The following is a 19,375-nucleotide window of genomic DNA, read 5'->3' as shown; positions in this document are numbered from 1 at the left end:
TACTGTCACTTGCTGTTAATGTGTTTTGTAAATATAGTTTGTTAGTTTTACTCAAAACACTTAAAACTGAATGTGTCGAAATTATGCAACATTTTACTGTGTTTTTTTCTTTGCTATTTTGCTTTAAATATATCGTTCATAAATTATTTGTGTTCACATTTTATAAAAAATTATTTATTTGATGTTTCATTTATTGTTCACTGCTATCTATTATATAAGGTTTACTTTCTAAATACAAACCTGGAAGCAATGCCTGGATGTAGTAACATTAAAGGTGTTTAATTACATTTAAAGAATAAATATGTACTATTAAAACATTACAAGTATTTATTGACATTTCATAAATGTCTTCCGTGTTGAGGTCAGAATTAGGTGACGTATATCCGCTCGGGCTTCCAGTGGAGGTGACTAATGTTTGTGTTTGGCTTTCTTGCTTGCTATATCTTGCAGATTTTTTACTTGACGCATTAAATTCTCTATTTATTATTGATACAATGGTCACAATTGTCTTGGTTTAACGAAGCTCCTATCGTGTTAAAAATTTAGTTTCTTGTTTATTTTGTGTTCAGATGTCCATCATGAGGACACATATAGATGTGATGTGCTGTAAATCAATAGGGACGGATATGTCCATGCTGGATATTGATGATTTAATGACAGAAATCTCTCAGCTGAAGAAAGAGGTGGCGGTATTGGAGGAAAAGCTCGGGGAGAGAGATGAACTGAACACAAAGGTTTGCTTTCATTTTATGATCGTAATATTTTTTTGTTGCGGTAACGTTATAATGTAAAGATCAGATGTCGTCATACTGTGAGTAGTTCAACCAACATTTTGTACATGTACAACTTTCTGTTATCGGAAACCACACAAGAGAATATTTTTTTCTAGAATATGTATCACACATTTGATACATGTGAATGTAACATTTGCCTCATACTAGTTTAAATGCATATAAGCGTGAATTTAATTCTTTGCTTATTGTGATGTTATTTCCAGGGTGTGTCTGGCGTGTCTCTCTGTGTCATCTCTGATCAAACATCTCCAGAGCTTCTGTCTGTCTGTAATGAAGAACAGAAACCGTCAGTGAATCTGAAAATGGAGATAAAAACAGAAATCACTGAAACAGAAGAATCTGATTTGAATTATCCAGGTAACTTCAATTATTGTTGAACCAGTAATGACAATGACATTATAATTATACTATAGATTCGGAACTAGGGCTATTAAAACTGCTGTAAAGCTGTATTCACAGTTCATACTTAAATAACAATAATATTCAAATCATATTTAAATGATAAAACAAGCTTTACGAGGGCTTTTCCATTAAGTGCAAGTTATAGTCGTGCATAGGACCTATGCAGTAACCTACGCTGTAGACTCATGCGCCGTTGTGTTTCCACACTACCTTACGTTTGCGTGCAAGCTGTCCGCGTCTTCGGTGTGATTCAGTCAACAATGGTTAAGTAACTTCCCAATGTTTGGAAGATTTATCGAAAAATAAAAGGTTTATGAATATCGTCTTTTGTTTAGTGCGAGTTGTTGATAAAAGAAAGGCTATCGCGTTTTTTGTTGCGGAGAATAAGTATACTTTGGGTTCACTTCACTTCACTGTTCACTTCACGATTCTTCCGATACTTCGGTTGTATCGAAAAGGATCGATCCTAACATGAAAACATCGATACTAATGTGTTTTTACTACAGATCTTATTTATTTACTAATGTAGGCAATAATTGTATAATAAAGAAGTATTTATCAATACACCTAGTTTTGCACATGTTGCTCCTCCCTGGCTTGCTGTGTTTGGTAGTCCGCTATCACGTGACTCAGCAGCGCCAAGCGCAAGCACGCAGACGCTGCTGCTGCTGCCAGCGTAAAGAATAAAAACACTGAGAACTGCGGTGTTTGGCAGTGGGCCTTTGGGGGTAAAAAGCCAAATATTATAAGTACTTTATTATTTAAACACGTTGTTTATTTTTGTTTCTAAAACAATTGTGTGCACTTTGTTTATAAATTCTATTATTTATCATGGTGGCAATCATTTTATTATAGTGTCTAAACATAACACTAAACAAAAACGGACATGCTGTTTTAAAAGCTTTGTTATACAGTAATAATTTCGTGCACTTTTTTTTAAACTAGAGAAGTAATACTAGGATAGGTAGAAATTGTTTCGTTATATATCGGTTTTCTGTTCTGTTAATCTGTTATTGTTACTATTTTCTAATAATAATTTGGTGCAAAGTTCATGCTTGCAAAATTCTATTACAGGGATAAATAACTAAATAAATAACTTTATTTTGTTTAAATTATGCCCTGTGTTTTAACATCGACATGATTAATAAGCCTATAGGCACATTAACAGGACAAATGACAAAATAGTTTAGTGTTCATGAAAATATATTCAGATTTAGCAAATTATTGATGAATTCATCTGATAAATTATGACATTTCATCCACAGGAAAGTAAATGTAAATTCAAGTGAATGCTTATGAAAGTATTGGTATCGATACAAAATTTTACAGTAGCCTATCGCCCACCACTATGAACCAGTGCAGAAGTCAATATGGATCTTATTACCACCTGCTCGTCACTAGAGGTGTGAACCTACACTGGTGTCACGGTTCGGTTCGATTACGATTACCATGTCATCGATTCGGTTCAATTCGATATCACGATGCATTGACGATGCATTGACGTCTCAAATTTAAATTTTACTAGTTCACATGTTTGTCAATATATACAAGCAGTCAGATATATGAACTGAAACTTTCATTTTACCTGGTCTTCTTCGAGTATCAAACATCATACAAAACTCAAGTCTGGGCATTAGCATGAGCAAAAGGGGCAAATACAAAAAATAAATATTTGAAGTGCACAATGCAAGGAGTGTACTTTAGTACTTACAGTAAATACTGCAATGTACTTGTAACACATTTTAATGTAAAGTGGCTCGCTGTGGTGCTGCGATGGAAGAATGTTGATATTCGTCGGATTCTTCCCAAAAGCCTGGCGAGTGCGGCCACATTAAGCGCTCGCTGGGACGCCAGATTAACTGTTTGTGCGAAGCATTTCACGTGATCTCAATGTTCCGATTTGAGCTGCAGCGATCATATTCGACACATTATCTGTCACAAGCACTACATCTTTATTCGATAGCTGCCATTCCTCGACGACATGAGACAGTAGCTCTGCAAAATGTGCACCTGTGTGAGACGTTATTGTATTGTCACATTCGACTGTGTTGCGACCGAAATCCAGGAATCGCATGTTATTGCAACTCGATGAGCTCGGCTCATTAACTTCATTACCTGGGCCATGGTTTCGTGGTAGAGTTCGGGCAGAGTGTTTTCTGAAAAGTGGCTGCGTGAGGGAAGTGGCTATATCGCGGCTCCAGTGTATTCAACAGGTGGCGAATCCCGGGCTTTGTAAGTTTGTGGTATTAACCCCTGCGTGTTTTATTTGTGCGTGACAAGATTTACACACATCTTGTGTCCTCTCCAGGTCGTGCTTACCAGGTTTTTCATAAAAGCCGAAATGTGCCTAGATGTCGGCTTTTAAAGTAGTTGGAGCATTTTTGATTACTCGGCTTCCTCCGCTATTGCATGCTAAAGCATTGAAGCACGTATGAGAGATGACGTCAGAAAAATGTAAGTGCGTAATAAACGGTTATGGTCTGTAACTGAACCGATACCGAATCGTCCTCGTTTGCATCGCGATGCATCGTAAAAACGATTAATTTCGACACCCCTACTCGTCACGTGATTGTCACTATTTGCGTGCACCTTCCCCATAAAATATAAACACTCTAGGATATTTGTACTACACAACATTTTAATCCGATTCATTGTTTTTACAACTCTTGTTTAGTTTTTATTGCTTAGTTAAACATAACATAAATAAAAAGTGTAGTCAACTAAATTTATATGCATTTTTGGTTAAATTATTGCATTTCCTTGTCAATTCCTGTTCATTTTGAGCATGATACGTGTGCTATCACGTCCGTACCACACAGCAAAAATAGACTCGATGCGTAAACGATCGCCGCACTGCATTCGCACGCTGTGTGAATGATCTAATCCTTTAACATGTGCACGTAAAAATATACGGGCCGCACACGCACTGCACATGGAGTATGTGTGGCCCAGGCTGACGCGCATCTCTCCAAAAAAGCAAAAACTCGTCGCCTCAACGCGGACCCTACATGGACCACAAGCGCTGGGATTGGTCTGTTTGACCAATAACGTTTTGCCACGTAACATACAATAATTGTTCATTTAGTTTCAATCATTTTCTGCATGTCTCATTTACTATAATTGCATTCGTGCTATGAAGGCCAGTCGACCACAGTGCTTCTTAAATATCAATATCTTCCATTAAAAAACTCATAAAATCGGTCAACCATCTGGTAGCGTAGATTCGCGTTCATACATCATTTTCTTTTAAGCAATGATAGTTTTTGCACTGCTTCTAGGTCTTACTATACACTGTGTAACGGGTTGCCGTTGGCAGTCAGCGAAGTCTTTTTCTTGCATCTGGTAGATTAACAGCATAAACACCTCAGCTTTTGAAAGGATCGGCTAACTAACAAACCACTTCAGTAACATCATCATCATGTCTTACGTGTTTCTTGATGCACCTAAAATTCCAATGCACTGACTTTGCATTTGTTTACATTTTTGTTCAACGAATATTCAAGTTTTATTTTCCTATTTAGAAGACCTTCATTTTTACTGTCATATTAAACATAACGATTTTCTCTGTTCATTTTAGACCTGATGAAGGTGAAGGAGGAAATTACAGAACCGAATGAAGTTGAAGAAAAACCTCATCATTTTATAAATGGAGAAGAATCTCAAAGCTGCTTGAAGACTGAGGAGAATTTCTCATTAAAACAATCTCAAAGAGAAACAGCCAAAGACTCCCTTACATGCCCTCAGTGTGGAGACATCTTCACTCGTAAATGTAATTTAAACAAGCACATAAGACGTCACGCAGATGGAAAATCGTACATTTGTACTCCGTGTGGAAAGACCTTTAAGAATGTTTTTACACACAAAGTGCACATGCGAAGTCACACTGGATTCAATCCTTACAGATGTGACCAGTGTGGAAAGACTTTCAATGGTAAATCCCACTTGAAAGATCACATGAGAATTCACACCGGAGAAAAGCCGTACACATGTGACCAATGTGAAAAGACCTTTGCACTGAAATCCACTCTTAATGTGCACCTGAGATGTCACACTGGAGTAAAGCCGTACAGATGTGACCAGTGTGAAAAGAGCTTTGCACAGAAAACCCACTTGAAAGATCACATGAGAAGTCACACTGGGGAAAAGCCTTACGGATGTGACCAGTGTGGTAAGACCTTTACACGTAAATGGCATGTTACTAAGCACATGAGAAGTCACAATGGAGAACAGCCCTACAGATGTGATCAGTGTGGAAAGAGTTTTGCGTGGGCAGATAACCTGAGAACTCATCTTCTGTGTCATTCTGGAGTGAGACCATTTCAGTGTGAACAATGCTGTAAAACATTCCATTCTGTACATTACTTGAAGAAGCATATGAAAACTCATGCACATATAACTAATGCACTCTCTTCCTCTAAAGAACACAAGAAAACACACACATCTCTTATGTGCTTTGAGTGTGGAAAAGCCTTTACTACATCTAGCCAGTTAAAAAAGCATCACAGATTTCATACAGAAGAGAAACTTCACCCCTCAGGATGTACGAACCCTCATGAAACTGTTCAGACCAGAAGATCCCTGAGATCTTCTTCCGTCATTTGCTAATACTTGTGTAGTAGTGTTTTAAGTTTGTCGTTGTTTGATGAGACAAATTCAGAGATGGTCATTGTAATAACTGCGAAATAAATCTGGAGTGTTAGTTAAGCAATATTTGATCAACAATCTGAATTCATTTCTTTGGTAAATTACAGACCAGTGCTGCTTGAATTTTTTGTTCAGTGCTGGGTAACTACAGGCCATTGAATAAGTGTTTTGAGACCATCTTGTAAAATTAAAATGTAACATTTTTATGGATGGCTAAAGCCTTTTGAACATAAAACAGCTACTGGTATTCACAGTCATAGTTCTAGAATCAAACCTGTCATCACACAATAAGACACTTATAGATTTGCCGAATTGTGTCGGGTTAGTGGAGGCAAATATTTAAATATTAAAGAAATTTCATCTCTGTTTGAAAATTAACCCACAATTTACTCACCTTCATGCTATCTTGGGTACAGTATAACCAGGGCTGGGGAGTAACGAAATACATGTAACTTAGTTACTTATTTTAAATCAAAATTTGAGTAACTATTTCATTATAGTTACTTTTTAAATGGTGGTAATCAAATTACAGTTACATCCGAAAAGTATTTTAGATTACCAAAGTGATTCCTTGGAATTTTAATGGTATTTATTTCATTTAAACTTTATAATAACTGTAACGGGCAATTAAAGGGGTCATACGATATGACTAAAACAAATATTATTCAATCTGTATACACTTTTTAAGGTTCAAAAACACTGTTTTTTTCCACATACCGTGCATGTTTGTATCTCCTGTTTGCCCCGCCTCTCTGAAGCACGCAGATTTTAACAAAGCTCATGGCTCTAAAAAGCAAGATGTGCTATGATTGGCCAGTGAACCAGTGCCTATTGATTTGTCAAATACTGCAACCGTTTGACGGAAATGTAACGCCTCTTACCATATTTGGAACATCAGGTTACAAAGCAATTGTACTGACAGGTTCGTCTGGTCTCTGACGTAGATATGTGGGGGTGTGGTTACGCGATGCGTTTCAGGCAGGTCTGGGTGAGCATTCGTTTTTATATAGAATGCATCTTTCCTTCTGACAGTTTAATTTTTGCAGTTGTACATGTCTAATACATGCATGGGCAATTTATAACATACGCTATCAAACATGTATTCTTACGACTCCTTTAATGTAAACAGCAATTGGTGGTTCTCTGACTCTGACACTCTGCAAAAGCATCCCAAGCCACAGTTCTGCTCGTTTTCATGCCCTTTGCAGAATATGCAAAATTTGAATAATTTTAACAAAATAAGAGCGATCTGGGTTTACAGAAATTGCATAATAATTTGATTTAGTACTGTTCTGAATTAGCTGTTTCACGCAATATGAGTTTACATATACTCCATAACACAAACTGAGCTAATTTATACAAAGTGCCACATTAAAAAATGTACATACCCTTGAATCTTTAATGTCTGTGGTTTAATTTAATTGTTTAGGTAATTGCAACCTTTTTAGTTCTTTTATCTCACAGTTCTGACTTTGTCTCATTTGGAGCTTGAGAAACGTTGTTTAACTTTACTCATGTCCAGCAGTAACTGTATGATGTTTAGATTGCTCTTTTTATATTGAGGATAATCAAGAGATTCATACACAACTATTACAATAGATAGAAACATTCAGTGCTGCCCACAAAGTAAACATGATTCATTTAAAGTCGGGTGTAAACCTCTGTTTTCTATGTGTAAATCGTTTGGAAAGTCATTCTAACGTAAATTTTCGGATTCGTGAAAATATTCGTATTTTAAAAATGTTAGTCGGTTTAAAAGAAATGTACACCTGCTGCATACCATGTGTAGATTTGTGCGTAAAACCTCTTGTAATGTTCTGTAATCTTATAGACAAACTGATGACACTGCATTTTGATGCACCCTGTATTTTTTATCATTTTTTAACTTTGGATAAAACACAGAGCTCGTCACTTTCCCTTTTTTACACAGCCTTCCAAACACAGTGGAGAAGAGGCTGGACAAACACTACATTGACCTACCATCATACATAAAAATGGAGAAGTTTATTTTATTACAGCATTTTATGATTCACTAGTATTCTTCAAAATAAGATGCTAGTAACCAGTAGGATAACTGGTTGCTGATATTTCAACGCATCTTCGGAAAAACGTGCAGTGCCTCCAAAGCATTCTCAAGCCTTCTAAACAGTCTCTGGAGTAGGACGATGAAAGTTCATGAAGTAGATGTAGATATTAGCATCCTGCAGGTAAGGAAATGTATCTGTTTTTTTGTTGATAAACATTAAAAGCACCCCAGGGGTATTATAGGGATCTGTTCTGTTTATTCTATTAACTTTTGCTATGCACAGGTCTATGTCTTTTGAATTAAAGTGGGCAGTGACCTCTGTTGCCTTGAAACTCATGCTGGCACCATTCATTTCATATTCCCCCGGCTGTCTTTCCAGGCCAGGATGGCGGTGTGAACAGAATAGGTCACGTGACTGCAGGAGCTCTATACAATAGAAGTGAACAGGGACTGCTGATGTTTTAAGTTAGTAATTGATGACAGAAGTTTCAATTTTGGGAGAACTATCCCTTCAGGTTACGTGCAAGAGCATGGACATGTAAAAGTGCATGAAGTGAGCCATGTTGACCAGTAGAGGGCATCATTATTCTGTCCAAAATCTGAGAAGTGGGTCTTGTAAAAAGTGCTTTAGTCCACTTTAGATCTAGTTTTAGAGTGTTTTGTATGTGTTAGGGATTTGAACAAATGAATGTTTTGCAACAAACATTTACATCTACTCATTTGGCAGATGCATTTATCCAAAGCGACTTACGTTGCGTTATCCTACACAGTTTATAAGTATGTTCATTCCCCTGGGATTGAACCCATGACCATGCATTGAAAACACAACACTCTTACCACTGAGCTACAAGAAAACTGTAGCACATGAATGCAACCTTAAATCACATGCCCTAGTTGAGTACAGGACTTGTGCTGTTTTCTTTAAAAGTGATATTTTACCTCATCTGGATGATAAAGCAAATGAAATGTGTAAATGACACTTTTTATGAATGACATACCAACATATACGTAATGGTTTTTTTTGAGGCAGTCAGAAACCAGTGTTGCCAGGTCCTCGGTTTAACTGAGGCAGTTTTAAAAGCAGGTAAAAAGTTGATAGATTTTGTTTAATAGCTGTTATTAATTCAAGTGCAATTAATATACACTTTGGTATTTGGGCTGCGGTTATTAAGCTAGTTATAGGTGTGTTTGGTTATGCATATCTGGCAACCTTGACACCTAGGCAGTTGCCCAGAACATACACTTAACAGCCAGAGTAGCAATATGGCAGCAGGTTTTAGGCAATAACTGATACAAACAGTATGTACTGTGATCTTTTCTTGAATCAGGTTTGGCCACATGAGTAAGTGTGTGAGACATCTTTCTCAGCCCTACCCAAGGTCAAGGATTACTGTTGAAGCTAGGTGAAAGTAAATACATTTCTTTTCCACCTCATCGTTATTGTGAAAGCACAGGAGACCCATGGGTTTGTAGAAGAAGAGGTCATAAAAAAAAATGACAGCAAGCGGAAGTCCATGTTAGCCTCTGTGAAAGATGACAGCATGTGAGGGTCTGCAGGGTTTTAAGAGTTGACAAAGGGTGGTGTGACAGCGTAGAAGTTTCCCCCTTTAGTCCCACATTACCACCCCGTTAACCTCTGACCCATGTTGCAGAGAGCAGAAGAGGAACCAGGGGGCTTGTGACTGGAAAACTATGTGAAGAGAGATGGCGGTGAAAGAAAAATCCTCACGGGCAGGGAGAGAAAAGTAGGGTGTGCGCCCTGTGACCCTGCACACGCATACACATGGTCTGCATTTGGAGTGGCATAGAGCTAGTGCTAATCTAGAACAGCTTCTGCAATAAACAGGATGTTTGATGAGAGACCGTGAGAGGGAGAAAGAGGCTGTCTTTATGAAGATCACTCCATCGTTGTTTATGTAAGTGTATGTCTTTATCTTAATCATACATGTTGCTGCTCTCCTCCCCTTCCTATCTCATAATGCTTTATTATTGCAATAGTGTAAAAAAACTTTTTTTTAATGTTTATTTACCAGACTACCAGGTTTTGGACTTTAAAATAATGACAACCACTATAATACTAGGTGATACAATAGTTCTCCTACAAAAAAAATTAGGATAGCCTACTTATTTTAAACAAAAGAAAATATACTTTCAGTTTACTTATAATGTACTTAACCAAGTCTTAAAAGAATAAGGACATGTTCTAAGGATACTTGGCTCGTAGTTAGGTTGACTTTTAAGTAGGGCTGGGACGATATTGTGCAATTCTAATGCTCAGTTTCTTAATGAATTACGGTTAAATGACGCAACATTTCAAAATCTTTCTCTCTCGCAGAATCTCCTGTTATGGGATACGGAAGAAGAACAATTTACACGTAATGGCTGGAATACAATACAAGACTTTTAAAATCTGAACAGATTTTTTTAGACATAACACACTTGCAGACTTTTTTAAAGTTTCAGATAGAAATACACTAAAGCTTGGCTCAGATAACAAGAGTTTTAACATCCTGACCGAATAAAAATCTGGTGGCAGCACACACAGGAGGAGAATCTTAATAGATTCTCTTATATAAAATCTTAACCATGCTCGAACAACATATTTGACATTTCTATCACATCACACACTATAAGATCATTTTAAGATTATCGTACCAGAGGACACGTGATTTCACCAGAATGCAAATGTAAACAATGTGATGACATGGGGATATCTAGTGATAGTATGGCTTTATGTCAACTGGTGGTCATGCAGGGATGTTTTGTTTCTGGTAGCTCTTAAATAAAGTTGTGCGAGGAAGCATCAGCTTGTGTTAACTATATAAAATACAGAACACAATTTAAAAGTTCACTTCTTTTTTGAGAATTTTCAATATGAACACACTACTCACACTATTTATACTACAAAACGGTATACCTTTTAAAATGTAAACACTATATGGTTGAGTGCATAGTGAATATTTTAAGTGCATAAGTACAGTGTCATTTGGGACTCAACTAAAGATATTAAAGAGCCGTAGTTTACGGGAAGAGCTGTGTACAGAACACAGAATCGAAAACTTTGTGATTTCTAATTCAATTTAGACGTATAATTAATGTGATACATACTTTTTAGTCAGTAGCCTATGAAATACTTTTGTCACTAAGTATTACATGCTGTATTATTAACTTACATGTTCGAGTTTATATAGTAACAATTTCATATACATAAATTAAAAAACATTAAACAGTTGACTACCATACGAGTTATATATTAAATTCACTTGAAGAAAACAAGTATGCTTAAGAGTAAAAGCTACTAAACTAGTAGTTTACTGAGAATTCACTTTTATAAAAAAAAAATGTGTTGAAAGTATTAAACTTGATCTGCAAACCTAGAGATTGCAGTACAAATAAAATTTGGTTGTTAACTAGACCTGTACTCAAAGTTTACTACGGTTAAATTATAATGTACTTAAAAGTAAACTTTTTTGAAATAAAAAGTGGGCCAGTTAAATCCTAAGTATTACACTTACAAGTAATACTGACTGCATACTTAATAAAATGAACTACAAGTGTTCTCATGTTTTGTGAGGGAAGGCACCAGTGTTGGGTGTAACTTTACAAAGTAATTTGTTACTTTCGCCTGGAAAAAGTGTGATAACTCTTATTTTTTCTGTAATTTAAGTACAGTTACTTCTGATGTAATTGAACTAAATGCTGTGTAATATATTCAATAGTGGAAATTACATGAAAATGAGGAGTCTAACTTTAAAATATATTCTTCTCCCATTTGTAATACTTTGTTATAATTTGCAGTTAATAAGAATAATTTATGAAGTTATTTATTTACATTAATTAAATAATCAATTTCATGTCCGACCTTGAATCACTTAACTAATCAAGGTTGATGTACAGTACAGTAGGATATATAAACTAATAAGCAACTAAATACTTTTTGGAGAGAGTAATTTGTACAGTAATCTAATTAAACTATTGAATATATAATTAGTTACTAGTAATAAATTACTTATTCAGAGTAATTATCCCAACACTGGCAGCCCCTTAAAGAATGAGGCTAATGCAAAACAATAGACAACATAAACTTAACAAAATATAATGTTACAAAATACAGGTAAACAACTGATGTTTGCTTGATGGAATCTTGCACGAAAGTCTGATAAAGTTTTAGAACATAAGTAAAATATATTATATCAATACATCATGTTATCAATTAATATAAAATTCAAATGATATTCTAACATATATTGATTTACATAGTTTCACCATATGTCTGATAGGCTATATGAACCAGCTATCAGGTTTTTACTGTTGCAGTTTTTTTGTTTGTTTTACAGAACACATGTGAACGTTCTGTTGTCTGGTACACAAGCGTGTGTTGATCAGTGAGAGACACAAACTGAGGCCAGATGAGCTGCCTACAGACAGACATTTGTGGTCAGCACAAAAACATCCTGCACGCAAATGCCACACTTAAGTTCTCACTTCCTCCCTGTTTACTTATAAATTATGTTAAGTGTTCAGAGACTAACCATTATGAATTTGTTTGTTATTTTATTACTTGTTTTTTTCCTAGCATTTGTACACCACCTGTTAGTTGACTTGAGGGAGCGGGATGGAAAAAGACGAGGACTATTATCAAAGTCTGTGTCAGAACGGAATGATAATCAAATATCTGTCTTGAAATAATATTTTCTCATATAATCCTTTTATCCTGATGGGATTATATATTGTTCTTTAAATAAAAATCCTAATGGATGAAGGAAAATCCCTGTTTTCTATTATTCAATTAGTTAATCTTACAGTATCTTACTTGACTGGATACGTTTTTATGGCAAATATTTTATTAGCATTCCACTTGGATGTTCTTGATAACTGATGTGAAAACAGCAGGCCTCAGGATCACTGTTTGAGTTTAGCCTCCAAAAAACAAACGATAAGAGTTTGGAATTATTACCTCCACCAAACATGTTCGTAGCCTGTTAACTGTCACCCGTTCCGTATACGGGACCCATACGTTTGCATGAATATTGTGCATGTAATTTCTCACGCGTTTTCATGTGTAGGCTAAAAAAGGGCTCCGACGGTTAACAAATGCCTTTCTGTGCCTTCAGCAAAAAATAATAAAATTTGCAAGAAAGGGACCAGGAAACAGATGAGAAAGATAAAAGAGGCCGCAACCAATCAACTTATACCTATTATTTTCAACCACCAAAGTTGTTCATACTGAACTTTCATCTTGCAGAGCCTCATGTTTGATTATCGGCATAAAGTCTGGTCCACTTTATACATTAACAGATGGAATGTAGGGATGGGTTTATAATGTATACCACTGTAATACTGTTCATATATGTAAGATTTAAAAATAAAATAACTAAAAAACAGAAGTGCTTCAGGACCAGTGTTTACATCTGGCAAAGGGGTCTATACACACGCACACTGTCAATAAAGAAAGAACCAGACACATTAAACAGAAAGCCACACAGACGATTGTTTTTTTGACTCCATGTTGGAAAACCAGAAAAAAATAAATACACTTTTTTTGTTTCTTTCATTGAAAAACTATTTACACAGTAGGAAGCACAAGTATCATATAAACGTGTGTACATGTGAGCGTGTATATTTGTGCATACATTTGTGTATGTATGTGTGTGTAAAAGAGAGATTACTACTTTTATTATTATTTAGCCATGGATGAATGTAACAGACAATTAAATAAATCCTTCCATAAATAAATCATGTAATAATAGGTAACTATGACAAAAGTATTTAAATCGTAAATGCCGCAAAACAAGTTATTTATTACATTGCATATTTGTATTGCTAACGTTGATTTCTTGATCTATTGTAAGATTGTTTTTATTCAGTCTTGTCTGTCATATTCATCCGTGTTTTGTAACGATCAATTATTAACAAATTACACAACTTTACACATTTCAAAGAGCCAAAACTATTGTCCATTGTAAAGAGTCCTGGGATTGGCCCATTGCCTGAGATCGAATGCTTTGAGGAGCAGTCAGATGTGGGACAGTGTTTGTCATGTATTTGTTGTTTGGGGGAGAAACTGAGAGTATGTTTGTGTGTTGTGTGTATGACAGGACTCTAGTGGCAACCGCATGCTCTGACCACCATGTTGCGGTATTTCTTCAGGATGACGTTGGAGCTGTCGTCAAAATACAGGACGGAGATGGCGTGGAGTTGTGTGGGAGCACAGCAGGGTTTTGGAACTGTCTCTGGGTTGATAAAGTGAACCTGTGAAAATACAATCATAAGAGCTGAAAGTCACAAAAATGTCTTATAACTCAATTATTCCGTGCATTTCATGTTTTATTTAAAGGCACAATATTTAACTTTCATTACGTTCATTTGAGAGGTGAAGCAAAGAACAAAAGTAATAACTTTGAACAAATGTATAATATAAATATCATGCTGTGTTGTCAGGCTTACCAGCGTCTGTACAATAGCGTGATTCGTCGCATTCATATAGGAATTAAGTGGAAAGGCACATTCACCCATACAGTAATATGCGGCGTAACCTTCAGGAGCTATAATCCAATCCTGAGAGAGAGAGACAGGGAAAATCTGTTAGCTTGTCAAAACAATACAGCTGGAAATCGACATCCATTGTCACTCGCCCAACCAGATGGTTTTAATTTTCATGATGCGCTTTGTGCGCCTGACCTATCTCGCAGATCACTCCGACCGTACGCAAAGATCACAAAAAAACGTGATCCTGTTCAAGTATGTGTAAAATGTTATGATTTAAAAGGGAAAGTCGAATATAAACCTGTGTGGTACGGCCAGAGTCTCTTAGACCTCGGCAGCTGTTCTGAGCGAGTGTTTATGTGTTGTGATCCAGTTGGAGACCTGCAGGTGGCAAGACTATAGATGTGTAAACAGAAACTACGCTGTCCTATCTCTGCTCACGCTCTGAGGTAATGCAGCCGAGTTGACCGAGGCCAACCCGGAGCTTTGTAAAACAGTTTGAGCCGTAAAAACTGAGAGAGTAAAGGTTTAAGAACGCTGCTGGAAAAAACAGCTCATTGGCATCTTCAAGGGATATTTCAGAGGCGAAACTAAATTTCCCCATTTTTTATTCACCCTCAGGGCATCCTGACTGAATATGACTTTCTTCGTGAAGAATAATACCACGTATCATTTTCCATCCAAGCGGTAGAATAGGAGTGAATGGGGGGCGATTTTTTGAAGCTATAAAAAGCTTGCGGTCTTAACAAAAGTCGACTGAAGCGAATCAATGCATTTGTTAAAGAGAAATATCCATGTTGACAACGCTACTAACGTCGATTTCCAGCTTTCATTATACCTCTGCTGCGCGTGAACCTGAGGCTTGTTTTTCTGGCAAATGACACAGGTGTGTATTAAGTTCTGGTGACGAACGCGGTATTTTATTTTTGTTCCAACAGGATACCGTCTCCTCTGTGCGGGAGCTTTCGTCACAGTAATTTGCCGGAAAAACAAGCCTCGGGTTCACGTTCAGCAGTGGGATAACGGAAGCTAGAAACTATCGTTAATACCGTTGTCAATATGGATATTTCTCTTAAACAAATGCAAAGATTCTTTTCAGAAGACCTATGTAAGATCACGGAGCCGTGTCCGGCCATTCTTTGATTGGTGGATGCTCTTCTAGGAGCTTCAAAAAGTTGACGGCCATTCATTCTATCGCTTGGAAATAAAATTACACGTGGCATTATAACTCCGACTGCATTAATCTTCAAGAAGAAAGTCATATTCAGTCAGGATGCCTTGAGGGTGAGTAAAACATGGGAACATTTTGTTTTGCAGAAATATCACTTTAAGGGGATCCAACTGTTTTTGATGTTTTGGAACATTGCGGTAACTGATCTTCCAACACGACCCAGGTGGTCTACCACATGGCAATAAGCAATAAAAGCAAGTGAGTAATATTAAATATATTTAGTTTATTCTAGAAATGTTATCTACCCGACGTATAACTATCAATTGCACAAGCAAGCCATCAAGTTTGGTTTCCTATGTTTTAATATTTTCCTAATATATTTTTTAATTTACTCGTTTAATAACTTAATAATCGCCATGTTTTTTCAAATCTGCATGGCTTCTGCAGAACACAAAAGCAGATATTTTTAAGAATACTGGTAACCAAAAACATCTGGTACCCATTCACTTCTATTGTATGGACACAAAGCCATTGGAAGTCTATGGTTAGTGTTCTGCAGGAGAAAGTTTGAGTCACTAATGGCAGATTTTCATATTTTTACACCATCTACGGAGAGAACAGAGGTTAAGGGATAAGGAATATCACACCTGCCATCCAAGGTCCCGAAAGCTAACATACAGCTCGTGTTTCTTACAGGCCTGCTTCTGATCGGCACTGTTGTTCTCTGGAGAAAGAGAGAAAGAGAGAGAGAGAGAGGACTGTTGTATAATGTCGAGCAGCAAGAGAAACACAAGTAATAGGTCGCTGAAGCCGCCGTGTCCCTGTGACCTTCATACCAATGCGATGCATAAAACCAGACTGATTTAATATCCATTTAACACTGTAATGCTTTTCCATTCCAAATGAACCTGCAGTGAATTAGGCAGTAATAGAAAACACATGAACACACACACAGACACACAATGACTGGCACACATTTCATCCAAGTAATGGCACTCCACTGTCTTAAAGGAACATTCAATGAAAATTCATTTATACAGTTATATTTTTTTAAACACAAAATAGGGCTATCCGATAATATTCACTAATGAAAAAATTCTGATGATGTTGATACTGATGAAAATGATATTGAGTTTTTCTCCTTTTGTCTTTATCGCCAATGACATTAGAACATTAATAACACAAAGCACACACACCTGCGATGTTGGCTACACGTAATGCCTCTTGGCCTTTGGCGGTTTTAGAGCGGTTAGGATTGCGCTGCTTGTTGCCCCCCTGCGCAGAGCGGATGCTGCGGATGTGGACCTCCGTCGCTTTGAAGAAGGCCACCATGAAGGGTTGTTTGCTCTGGGGGCCGCTACGACCCACCAGTCCAGCCACCCATGGATTCAGGCTTTGGCCTGAAGGGGGAGACAGAGAGATGTTTGCGTCAAGAAACCATGTTAAACACAAATGGCATGGTGCATTTATTTATGCCACAAACTTTCAAAAATGAAACAATTTATTTTCTTTCATACAGCTGAACTCTAAGGAAAACATTAAAATTGTTTGTGGAAACGCTGCCCAATCCCACAAGAGGAAGAGTCAAAGTGCTTTATGGAAGTTTTATGGGTCCCCTGAAAAACATTCATCACCTGCGTACCACAAGGCAAGTTATTTGTGTTTCATCAAACCAAGTCTTCGCTCCTAAAACACTCCTAAATATAACTGTTTAGCATTGTAATATTTCTTTTGTCGGAGCACTATTGCCAGTGTATGTTTAGCAAGTTTATATTTCTGTCTTCTCAGGAACACATTTCAGAACTTCTTTCATTCCTTCACTCACATCTGCTTCTTTCTTTATGTAATTCTGGAGTATTTTCGCCTACACACACAGGCTGAAACAGTGTGTGTTTGTGTAAGTGTGTTCTTTACAAAGAGGGAGGTATGCTATCACTGTCTTTGAGCTAATGTAAAGTCGGTTGCCTATAGCGACAAGGCAAGCGTCCAGCAAACATGTCCCGACAAGTGTGCAACTCTTTATAATACCCCATATACACTCTGTTTTCATACTTACACTAAAACCTGCCACATCCTGCACACACACCTACCTGTGTGCGTAATACAAAACACTACCAGTTCTGAAAATAATGTGAAAAAATATAAGGTTATAATTATTAATATTTTTTATTTATATTATTTATATTATTTAATTTTAGGGTTAACATTTAAATATTTGTATTCATTAAATATTCTTTTAATGTTTTAGTTGCAACACTTTAAAGTAAGATTGGATTTGTTCACCTAAGTGCATTAGCTAACACGTACTAATAATGAGCAATATAGCTTTGTAGCTTTTATTATTCTTTGTTAATATCAGTTCAATATCATGGTGCAATATACCTACTGTTAAAAGACACAACTTTTGAATTTAAAATGTATTAGTAAATGCTTAAATATGTTAACATAGCCCATGTTAGAAATGAGAAAAAATATAATAAATATTACAAGAACATCAAGAAAGTTATGCAGATGATATGATTTGTGACAAAAAAATCCTAATAAGAAATTTGGACTGTATGGTTTTCTATAAACGGCTTTTTGTATGTACTGAAATAAATCCCCCTTTAGATAAGACTGCAAACATTTACTGAACAGAATAATGTGGGCTCACAGTCGCTTATGATTTCTGATCTCCACTTACCGTCCAAGCTTTCTAGAGCTAGCTGAAGGCCAAGATTTCTGCCTGGATTCAGAACCCAGTGGTTACTGGTGGCTGTGATGTCAAAAACCAGCCATCCCTCTTCTGCCGCCCAGATCACCCGTGAGTCCAGCAGGAACAGATCTGAGTCCCTGATGGAGAGAAAGGAGATGTTGGTCACAAGCATACGACGACAGTGTCCCTATCACGTTTTTGGGTTGAAAGACTTTCTTGGATCTGTTTAATTTTATACAACTTTCAAAAGCACATTAGACAAAAATTGCACTGTTTATGGAAATCACAGAACATTGTTTAAAGACAGGCCCCATCCAAGCAACTTCCAGGAACCGGGATGGGAATGCTAACACGTTGCTAACAGACCTTATTGTTTCACCCCGGGAATAAAATGACACAAATTTATGCGTAATACGGGTGCGCAAATTACACAACCCACACGCTTGAAATGAAAGACAGAGAAGCTAATAGATAAGGACAGAAAGAAAAAGATTGAATGAAATAAGCTGAGAAAAGAAAGAGCGCTCGCTCCAGATGGTGAGGCCCCGGGGAGCAGTTAATTTCTCTAATTGACAATAATGGCTTTATAAACGGCTGTTGATCTCACTATGCTGCTGCCCTGCACTAAATCAAACTGAGGAATGTGGAGCAAGGTGGGAAGAGAGTGTTAAAAAAAAGAAAATGAAAGACAGAATTTAACAAAATGCACTGTAGGGAAAGAAAGAGCGAGAGAGAGGTCGAGGGAGTGTAAATTGACTGAAACCATTGGAGCACATGGGGTTTCACAAGAGGTCATCTGTGTTTATCTTACCTAGGAATGTCAGAATACTAATTATTTGATACCAAAAGTTGGAAAACTTGTATAATTCTATTTAACCTGCTGTTTGACTGGCGGTTTAACCACTTTTGTGAATGATGTGTTAATGAGGGCTCACACCTGATTTTCACAAAATGAGGAAAAAACATAAACAGACTGAATTTGTGTGAAGGTAAACAAGTGAGACAAAAGTAAAAGTCAGTTTAAAATGATCTTATTATCAGTCCAAGTCCATCTGTCTATTATTACAGATTGTTAACTTTAATAATTACTTTAAAAGCGAAGCAACAATAATAGAGTTCATACCATTACAATAGAGTACATAACAGTCGCTGTCATG

General features: G+C 36.7%; 2 protein-coding genes across 2 annotated transcripts in view; one reads left to right on the top strand and one right to left on the bottom strand.

The window, feature by feature from the left end:
• Positions 1 to 395: 395 nt before the first annotated feature.
• On the top strand, positions 396 to 6,638 carry LOC130408809 (zinc finger protein OZF-like). Its single transcript, XM_056732246.1, has 4 exons — positions 396 to 404; positions 570 to 734; positions 998 to 1,151; positions 4,774 to 6,638. The coding sequence occupies exons 2-4, from the start codon at positions 570 to 572 to the stop codon at positions 5,799 to 5,801; spliced, it is 1,347 nt and encodes a 448-aa protein (XP_056588224.1). The 5' UTR covers positions 396 to 404; the 3' UTR covers positions 5,802 to 6,638.
• A 6,566-nt stretch (positions 6,639 to 13,204) lies between these two features.
• Positions 13,205 to 19,375, bottom strand: part of LOC130408814 (bone morphogenetic protein 7-like) — a 33,934-nt gene continuing 27,763 nt past the window's right edge. Inside the window, exons 3-7 of the mRNA XM_056732252.1 lie at positions 18,207 to 18,355; positions 16,720 to 16,923; positions 16,171 to 16,247; positions 14,314 to 14,424; positions 13,205 to 14,118 (exon numbers count right to left, since the gene is read on the bottom strand). Coding sequence (XP_056588230.1) covers positions 13,969 to 14,118; positions 14,314 to 14,424; positions 16,171 to 16,247; positions 16,720 to 16,923; positions 18,207 to 18,355 — 691 coding nt within the window. The 3' untranslated portion in view covers positions 13,205 to 13,968. The remainder of the gene's footprint in view (positions 14,119 to 14,313; positions 14,425 to 16,170; positions 16,248 to 16,719; positions 16,924 to 18,206; positions 18,356 to 19,375) is intronic.

The sequence above is a fragment of the Triplophysa dalaica genome, chromosome 20 (genome assembly GCF_015846415.1).
Source record: "Triplophysa dalaica isolate WHDGS20190420 chromosome 20, ASM1584641v1, whole genome shotgun sequence".
In the NCBI taxonomy this organism is placed as follows: domain Eukaryota; kingdom Metazoa; phylum Chordata; class Actinopteri; order Cypriniformes; family Nemacheilidae; genus Triplophysa; species Triplophysa dalaica.
This window is presented reverse-complemented; position numbering and strand designations above follow the sequence as displayed.